General features: G+C 33.8%; 1 protein-coding gene across 2 annotated transcripts in view; it reads right to left on the bottom strand.

Annotated features, from left to right (window-relative positions):
• EML5 (echinoderm microtubule associated protein like 5) overlaps nt 1-10,424 on the bottom strand; it is a 123,774-nt gene that overhangs the window by 31,718 nt on the left and 81,632 nt on the right. For both annotated transcript variants that reach the window (XM_006925514.3, XM_006925515.3), the window contains exons 22-27: nt 8,248-8,400; nt 7,371-7,502; nt 5,997-6,085; nt 4,965-5,141; nt 2,824-3,025; nt 2,012-2,138 (exon numbers count right to left, since the gene is read on the bottom strand). In XM_006925514.3, the coding sequence (XP_006925576.1) occupies nt 2,012-2,138; nt 2,824-3,025; nt 4,965-5,141; nt 5,997-6,085; nt 7,371-7,502; nt 8,248-8,400 (880 nt within the window). The remainder of the gene's footprint in view (nt 1-2,011; nt 2,139-2,823; nt 3,026-4,964; nt 5,142-5,996; nt 6,086-7,370; nt 7,503-8,247; nt 8,401-10,424) is intronic.

Consider the following 10,424-nt stretch of genomic DNA (forward strand, 5'->3'; position numbering starts at 1 on the left):
AGATATAATTTCCTTTAAGCACTATACTGCAAAAAGTCTAATTAGGAACACCCATATTTTTATACTTAACTATATTACTTTAATAAATATATTAAATGTTTAATATATTTGCCACCCTGAACAAGCCTGATCCCGGCTGATCTTGGAAACTAAGCAAGGTCGGGCCTGGTTAGTACTTGGATGGGAGACCACCTAGGAAGACCAGGTGCTATAGGCGTAAAAAATAAAAATAAATAAAAATAAGGGATTGTAAGCTGACAGGGTCCTTGCAATCTGTGAGATCAACCAAGGGTTTCCTTGCCTAAAATAAATAAGTGTGTGTGTGTGTGTGTGTGTGTGTGTGTGTTGTGTGTGTGTAGTGTTCATTAGTTTATGAATATTTAATTTCAGAGTGTTTTTCAGAGTGTTTTTCAGGGTATCTCCTCAGGTTACTTTGTATTTTATTCCAAGAGAGGGATGTCATTGGTGAAGACCTACTAAATTCATTATTTCATTTAAACCTTGAAATACTCCATAAGTTAGAGATTATTGTGATCATTTTACCTCTAAGGAAACTGAGGCTCAGAAAAAAATGAATAGTTTTTAAAGGTCACACACTGGTAAATGATAAAAATGAATATTTTAACCCATTTATCTGAATCCAAAAACCATGCCCTTTGCACTGTATGGTACTGCCTCCTACCAAGTTCCTTCAGCCTTGAATCCTGTGCAAGTATTTAGAGTATGGTATGGTCAGCTTTCTTGAAATGTATCTCTAACTTATTACTTTGCCTTTTTATACAGGATGACAACATAGATTATCAGTCTCTACCCACTTTCTGTAAGATGACTCTCCATTGGTACTACCTGAGGTATACCATCAGTAAACAGGGTACCTGAAAAAGAAGTTGGGGCATCATCACCTCAAAATTCCACCTAGAACCTCCCTGGGAACTTTGGGGTACTCAGCTCAACAAAATCTCTAGTTCTCTCCCACTTCTTCATCACTATCATGTATCGCTCTTCCAACTGCATCCTTTCCCTTGAATATTAAACACAAAATTGCAAACTCCAATCCCTCTGCCCATGTTTCCTCATGATGTCATATCTGTCTAACTAGGTTCCAACGCTCTTCAGCACTACCCTCGCCAACTATACATTCACTTGAATTTTCCACAAATTTTGTTCAATGTGAATGCATCCCCTTTCTTTTTTAACTTGTCCCTCAAATATTCTTTCTAACTTCTCATAATAAAGTTTTCCTCATCACAGCTTTCTACAGAAGAGGTCAATATTGTTTTTACCTCCCACTCTCTGTTTCTCACTGCTGTTTCTGGATGATTTTTACTTTATTCATTTCTTAAAACCTCTTTGCTTCTGAAATCCATGCCATTCCCTGATCCATATGCCTCTTTACTGTTTTCTATCTCCCCTAATGATTTTAAGAGCCTCAGGTTCATAATTTCTCTCTTGATCTGTCACCTAGCTCAGAGACTTTTATTAAAAAGTTTTCTCTCCTCATAAAACCACTGTGTACATGACCTTATTTTCGATTTGCTGATTCTAGACAAAGACCAATAATTCCCACTAGAGACAAGCTATACTTCGACTTACCTTTCTGGAAAATTTTTAAATGATTTTCTATCTTCGATTAAAGGCACATGGCTAAAAAGGCCTTTTCCAAATTTAATAATCTCTCTGCTTGTGTGCTTCCTAAAAAGTACTTGGTATTGGCTTCAATTTTTATTATCTTCCCTCAACCTCACTGCATATATTTATAAAGGTAGGCAAATAAGATTCCTGTAATCATACAGATTTTTTACATAGCATCTTCCTCTAAACTACTTGCAAAAGACAGTGTCACCACCAAAAAGTATTTAAGGACAAACATGTTTTCTAAGACATGCCGAGGACTGTATAATGCGAGTATCACTGTTACTTAGCTTTTGCAAAAATTCATTCAGTTAAACAATAAATTCAATTTTAAATACTAATAACTTTTTCTTCATCTAATTTTAAACTTGATTGTTACCTCTCATCAACTGAGGGTTCTTTTTGTTGCAAATGAGGCTTGATCCCAAACATTGGACGAATATTTGTTGATAAGGCTCTGATGGTGTAACTGATTTCATTCTCCCTTGTAACATCACTGTCATAGCCTACCATTAAAATATAAGAATTATTCTCTAAGTGATAACTGAAGAGACCAATTATGACCTTATAATTTGGATATAAGAGTGTTCGACGATATGAAATAAAATAACTGTATTACAGCCAAATTATGGAATAATATACAGCCAGTAAAAATGATATAGAATATTCAATGATATGCAACAATGTTTTCAAAGTATTACTAAGTGATAACAGCAGGCTACAAAAAGTTTGATATGATACCATTTTTAAAAAAAAAGTATATAAACACATATCCATATTAATATACCCCAAATGTTAACAGAAATTGCCTCTTAATGGTCAGATTATGGATGTGTTTATTTTTTACTGCAAAATGTATTTTCTAATTTTTCTATAAAGAGCTGGTACTACTGGTATATTAGGAAAAGTCAAAATTATTTTAAAATATAAGGTTAGATACTATAAATTTATTTTAACAGTACTTAAGGATGAGTATCTTACATTTGTAGATAAAGAATATCTAAGTCATCAAAACATAACAGTGTGTTATTCTTGAGTCACGAAAGAAATTTTGGTGTTAAAAAGACCAAACAGACTAAAATCACAATAATTCACACATTATTATTACTTATTTTAACGTCAGCAGTTTAAATCAGTTGCAGTAATTTTTTCTATATTTTAGTTAAAATAAGATATTGAAAAATGACATACCCCCATCTTCTTCAGAATCTGTATCAGATTCTTCACTATCACAAGGCCTTTTTTCTCGATAGCCCTCCATTTCATTTGTCCAAACCATTAACGACATATCCGGGCCTCCTAAGGTAACCAACATGCTGTCATCATACGTCCAGCGAACATTTGTGACGTGTGTGCTATGAGCCACATACCTCTTAAACTTTCCAAATTTTCCCTAAAAATAAAAAGTCAGTCTTTCTGAGAAATTTCATTACTTGAAAACTGTTATAATTGTGAACTTCCTTAATGTATGATTTGAAATTAATCATTACAAATGCAACTCATAAAAAAATAAGAAAATACTGAAAAATTCACTGGAATAAAAAACAGCAATTCTCAAGCTGGCAAGGACAGGATACAGCTAGTTTTACACACTGCTAGTACCATGGACTAATATATATTTTAAGAAATTGGCTTGGTATTCTGTGTTAGAAGCATAAAAATGTTCTGACCTTTGACTCACCAATCCCCCTTCTAGAGATCTATGCTAAAAACTGCTATATGTGCAAAAAAAATATTAACTAAAGTATTTACTTATAGCAGTGAAAAACTTTAAGTATTTTAATGTTCGTCATAATACTAGTTAATTACAGCGTGTATCTATGGAATAGTATATATCTGTTAAAAACAATGGCTATGCAGATGTAACACTGTTGGAAATAGACACCATAACTAAGAAAGTCAGAATATAAATATCTATACACTGCATAGTCATATTAGCAAAATTCATTATCGATCACTTTATTATATACTCATGTTAATATCTTTTCTCTTAATTCATTAGTGTTTTTGTTTATAAGCCCCACACATGGGAGTGTATTTTTCTTTTAAAAACCAAGAAAAATCCAAGTCATAGATACTGGCAACTTTCAGATCTAGAATACCAACATTACCAACACACAGAAGCACATTTCAGATTAATGCACCACGAGCAGGTTTTAGATGGACGTCTTTTCAAGGATGTTAAAATAAGAAATGTTTTAAATATATGAAACACAATGCTAGCTAAATCAGTGAATTCTCTGGGAATAAAGACTCTTAATAAAAGTTAGCTGAAATAAGAGAGGGATCTGTCAATAAAATACTACAAGAAGGCAGTTTCCCTAAGAATTTGTGGTTATTACTATAGTGAGGTGAAGGAGGAATCTGTAGACCAATGTCCTAGGACCTATTCTTGGGGCATCTACACCATCTAGAATGCTGGAAGTGAAGTTTCTGACCAATTGGTATTTTATTTGAACATAATCTTATCAACTAAGGTTCTACCAGCTAAGTATGTCTAAAACAGGAACCCATGGAATACATTCTTGGGCACCGGAGTTCTCTATGAGAATTTTTAAACCTGTGTTTTCATTTCAATGAACTAAAGATAGTAATATGAGCAATAACCATCATGACTTGAATATTGTATATGATTTCAGTGCCCTATTTCATGAATTTATCTTTATGCTCATCTTGGTGCTAAATTATAATATATATCTTAATTCGTGACAATTAAGTAACAAATGCATCTAGATTTTACACATGAATTTTATTTTTGTGCTAAGTGAAAGCCTAATGTATCTTGGTAGTCTGAACAGAGGAGAGCAGTAAGAGAACCGAGTTGCACCCAGTAGCATAGGCGTGTAATACTCCAAAGAATCTGTACATCATTCATGACATTAAATTGATGCTGTTTTCTTAAAAATTTTGCAGGTGTTGTTATTTATATTATCTTGTATTTAATTGGTTAAAACATATTAAACTTTAAAGCTGTAAAGTCTATATTTACTGTCAATGGTATATATTTAATCAAAAGAATATTAAACTTATTTAAGTTAATATTAGGCATAAAAGAAATACTTTCTCTAAAAGGAACATCTACATTACTCGGTACTGAGAAATGTATATATATTGTACAGTGCAATATATATAACCTAAGGCATGGAATCACAAATTACAACACTAGATAAAAGCCATAAGTATGTCAAGAATAGGAACATAATTTGGAGACTTTCATATTACGTTACCTATTACCTACATAATATTCATATTACAACAATGAAATGCTATGAAAGGGCGTTGCCTTAACTCTTTTTATAATTATATTAGGAGAATTCAAGAAAAACACATACTTTAGCAGGAAATCTAAATAACTTCACGAATCCTAAATCATCCCCAGTAGCTAGAATCATCCTGTCGCTGGTGAGGCAAGAGGCAGTTACATCTGAGACTTCTCCAGTCACTGGCCAAATTCCCTCACAGCATAAACCAAGCACACTTGTCCATGATGCCCAACCAATTTTTTCTACCTAAAATGGGGGGAAAATGCTGTTAGTTTGTAATATCTAAACCTAAAAATTAGCAACCACATCTGAACATTTGCTTTGTAATTATATGTGTCACAAGTAAAATTAAAATTTTAATTAAAAAGTTATTGGTTGTCTTGGTATTGTAACTTTCCAAGTCTACGAGTTTCTGCAGAACATTCTTAACCTACCAGAATTATTCCAGAAGTACTTATTATAGATCCACTGTGTTTCAGATGCTGAGCACCCAGTGAAAAGAAATAAGCGTACTTCCGCTCTTCGAATAATCAAGAAATTTAGTCTTACACTTCACATCTAAATGTCTACTAACACACTATAGGCTTGTTTTCCAATTAATCATTACTGGAAGGACTTTTATTTACAATTCCTTCTTTGCGAAGCCACTTTCATGTTAAATTTGTTTCACCTCTCTTCCTCGGCCATATCATGTCAAAAAATTTTCGCTAATACTGTCAGGCACAAAAACTGAACATAGTTTTTCCTTCAAATAGGAATTTGCCAACATGCATTTTAGGCATATGGGTTTCAAAAGATTTGGCAGACACGCAGTACTCCAATCTTAGACGTCATGTCTTCTATTTGCTATTGCATGCTTCTTGTCCTCTAAGGAAAGTAACTGAAGCACAGTGAGACCTACAAGTGACTCATTCCTTTTCCGAATAAAGCATCTTTTCCTGTAGTCTGACCCAATGAGATTAAACTCACAAAAAGAATCTCCATAAATTGAATAATCGGAGGACAGGCTTCACGTGTAACTAAACGACGGAAGGCAGGCATCAGTTTTCTAACCACTTTCCATCACATTAAGGTCACAAGCACTCCTGCCCATCTTCCTACCTCCACGCTGGGGATGCTCTGTCTTTTTCCTCGGGGAGCCTCAAAGAATAACTGTTCTTTAGCACCAGTGTTGACCTGTAAAAGCTTTCCTTAAAAAGAAGTTAAATATATATACACATATATAATCCTATATTTATAATCTTATAGTTTTGTTATCTTAAATGAGACCATTCTAAGCATAACATGGAAACATGAAGCTATAGAGAAAATTTAATAAAATTAAATTTTACCATCTAAACATATAAACCTTATATGTTAAAAGAATACAAGTAGTTAATAAAAATGACAAAAAGCCTATGGTGACGAACAATTTAAAAATGCAAATTAAAAAAAAAAGATGTCATTTTTCATCTTAACCATGTCAAAAATTAAAAAAGAATTAACAAATCCAGTTGCCGTCATGGGTACGAACCCTGACGCTGGACATGTAACCTGACAGAAACGTTCTGGAAGGAACTTTGGCATTTAAATAAAGTTTTCAAATGCAAAATATATATATATATACACACATGCATGTGCGGGCACGCGTATGAAATATAAATACATTTATATTTAGTATGATGTTTAATTTCTATGGAAAAAAGTAAGCTTAAACTTAAAACATTTTCTTCTGCAGTCAACATACATTAAGAGCATTTGATTTTCTTAATCCCCATATAACTAAGTAATTAAATTCATAAGTGGTTTAGTTTTTGTGTATGGATATACATAAAAACTATTTCTGTTATGCATATTTTTAAAATCCTAGAGACATTTTTAGAACTTTTTTAAGAAGTACATTTTGTTGAACTACATTTAGAAAAACGAATCTACAGTTCTAGATTTATATAGATGAATACATAAAACAAAAATCCTTAAAAATAGATCACTTAAGATATTTAGCATTTATCCGAACTTATTAAACACTGTCATATGCCACGCAGCCTCTAAAAAACCAAAGATAGTTAAATTCAACATGTTATTCAATTATGACTATATTTAGGGAATGTATTTTATACCAAATGATGGAAAAATGACTTTAAAATCTTCATTAACATATCTATTTTCCAAATTTTAAGTTATTCTTTATGTCAAGCTCATCTGACAAAAACCAGGACACATGATTAAAAAAATTTTGTACAATTTTAAATTACAAATTAAAGAATTTATCACTTAACTGTACTATCATTTGCATTACACTAGAAGTACTGAAAAGTCTAACCTCATAGCATTCATCTTCAGATGTGATATAAAGAAGTGGAAAATAATTTTGAGAATATCCGCTTTTCACAATGCTTTAGAACTCATCTGTTGGATCACTTTTTGTTTCCATAAAATAGCTATACTAAGTCAAATGAAGCTTTTATCAAACAGTTAAGTAATTTAAATTCTTACCTCTAAAATCCCAATCAATATGGGTTATGTAACTTGTAGCGCCTTTGCATATTCCTACTCTTTTACTACTCATTACATTGTATATGTCTATGAAGCTGTCATGGGATGCTACTGCAAGATATTTCCCAGAACCTATAACAGAAACGTATTTGATTGACATTTTCTACATTTAGAAATATGTTTTACATTGTACAACTAGAGTTAATTTTCGTAATATTTTTGAGAGGAACTCCTGGGTATTTTGTAAGCTGGAACAAGATATGTGCCAAATGGCAGATGGTAACATATTTTTTCAGGTGTATTTTAATTAACAAAATGAAATTGTTTTTTAGTGTAGTCAAGTGGTTCAGTGAAAAGCAAATGTCAAAAATGATACGGAATGTAATTTTGATATACTTTACATTTAACCAAAAACATAAAAACCTTCCAAATTTAGAATAGAAGTAAACCAACATAGATAAATTTTGCCTTAACATTTAATTCCTAAATTACAGTAATGTTACAGTAACCATTAATAATTCCTAAATTATATTATTACGGATAATAAATACATGAAAACTGATGAAATAAAATTAATGTAATTTCAAAAGCATTAAGAATATAATGAAGACAGTCCATCCAATCCCTTTTATATTACAAATTAAGAAATGAAGCTCAGAGAAGTGCCTTGAGTCAACTCACACAGAAAATTTAGTGACAGAATTGTCACTCAAGATATTTACCACTGATCTAATAGAGTTTTTACTTCACCACACTGCCTCTTCTAGTCAAACAAGTAAAATTCTGAGATAAAATAACAGTTAATAAAAATTACACATTGATATATTCATTACCAGACCCAAGTTAATAACTAAATGTGATTTCAGTGCAATCTTACCTGGTGAGAATCGGATATCTGAAATGACATCTTTCCTGTGGTGAAAAGACACGAGATCCTCTAGAGTATCTGCGTTCGCCAGTAAGAAGCTTCCATCGCTGAGACCCACGGCTAAGGCTTTACCATCGGGAGAGAAACAGCAGCATCGTCCACCTAAAGGAGAAAGAGCAGGTGTCAAGAGAATTCCTTTTACTAAAAAAAAAAAAAAAAAAAGAAGTATATGCTTAAGGAAACTTTAATTTCAAAGAAGATCCCTATATTCAATATGTAGTCTCAAATCAATATGAAAAGTCAAGGGATCCATATAATAAAGTTTTCTACTGAAATCAGTGGTATACAATTCTAAGCAATAATACAAAATATTCCCTCTTCTGATGTTAACAAAAGCGAGGCCTGATATTTACCTTAAAAGAAATTAAGTTGATGAAAAAGAATGAGAGATTTTAACTAACATAAAAAGCCCATGACACATGTGGAAATTTTATTTTGGGGGGTGTGGGTTGCTACCCTTGTGGTTTCTATCCAATGAATCAGAAGTTTAAAAAATAAAGCTATCTTTATAAAAGTGCTTTCAAATTTAAAAACATCTGAACATAGGCAATTATTAGTTTAAGCTAGGAAGATCTATCTACACGTTTCAAAACCACACGTGAAGAAATAATGATGTTAATATTAACTTTACAAAGCAAGGGTTAATTCTGTATCAGCAAATGCACAAAAGCATGGGCTTGCCCTGACAGCAAGGGTAGTATAGCAGGTATGTTCAAAAACCCTAAAGGCTTTTGGTATCTTGCATAAAATTTGGGTGGGGAGAGGTGGGGTACAGCTGCTACAGAATGAAAAATTATAGAATGAATTAAGAACAAGTAGTCACTTAATCACCAAGCATACACTGGTAACGAAGAAATCTAGGATATGCTTTCTGAGATTTAAGAGTCAAGAGAAGATGATGACCTGGAACACAGTGGCAGTAATGGAGGCGATGAGAAATGGAGGAATTTGGATATATTTTGAAGATAGAGCTGGCAAGACTTTGAGGAACTGGGATGTAAAAGAAAAAGATAAAAGTCGAGGCTATACTTTTACATGAATAGTGATGTCATTTACTGAGATGGGAAAAACTAGGACAAGTGTTTGGTTTTGTACCCATTAAGTTAAGGATGCCTATGAGAAACTCAAGTGAATACATCAAGGAGCCAGTGTGAACATCAATACTCCTCAGAGCTCCAGGGAGAAGAATAAGCTAGAGATACAAACATGGGTAGTAGCAGCATACAGATAGTATTTACAGCCAAGGAACTTGAATAAGAGCTTGTTGTTAATTTATTGCCTTTCAGCTGCAAAGTCGCCCCTCTTCCTCCTGCTATGTGATACTGGCGCTGGATCCTGTGCACATTTTTCCTTTGCCAGCTGATTTGATTTTGGCCAGTAGGTGGTGCTGTGGGGCCCCTGAAAAAGGAAGGGACTTTCTTCCCGGGGGCTGAAGCTAGTGTACCAATGAGCGGGCAGGGTGGGGTCCGAGTAGGGATGAGGGAGTTTCTCCGCCACAAGAGCAGATCAACCCTCAGTCAAGTTTCTTTTGTACTGGCAGGTTGTGTGGTCCTGTGGCACCTACACCGAGCTTTGAGTCTCAGCCCTCTCAAGGTCATCCTGTGTCTGCAGTCCACCAGCCCTATAGGTGGTAGCTGCTTTCTGCAGTCGCTACTTCTCCACCTCTTAGAATTCTCTTTTATCCCTTTTAGGAGTTAACCACCTTTCATTGAACAGTTCTTCATATTAAATTTCCCCTGTTCGAATTATTGGGGTAGTTTCTTTCTCTTGACTGATTTAGAATTGGAACTGACCGTTGATTTAGTCATGTCTTTCGGCTTGAGCACAGGGCTCAGTCCTGCCAATGGCAGACACGATGCTAGCACTGCAAGATAAGCACTGGCATAATGATTAATCAAATTATCTCCTGCGGTTGATTATGATGAAGTCCAAGAAGTCCAAGAGGCCGTTGTCCTTGACCATTACAAAAAGAATGATGACTTCGAAGACTGTACTGTGCAACTGAGTGCACAGAACATTTCCAGAAAGAAGTAATAAGTTCCTTGTTAAACTCTTAGCACAAGAGTTTGTGCTAGGTCAGGGTTCTTAGTAGGGAGACCTTCCACAGCAAACCTAAAAGAATCTGA

This window comes from Pteropus alecto, unplaced genomic scaffold (genome assembly GCF_000325575.1).
Source record: "Pteropus alecto unplaced genomic scaffold, ASM32557v1 scaffold8, whole genome shotgun sequence".
NCBI classification, from domain to species: domain Eukaryota; kingdom Metazoa; phylum Chordata; class Mammalia; order Chiroptera; family Pteropodidae; genus Pteropus; species Pteropus alecto.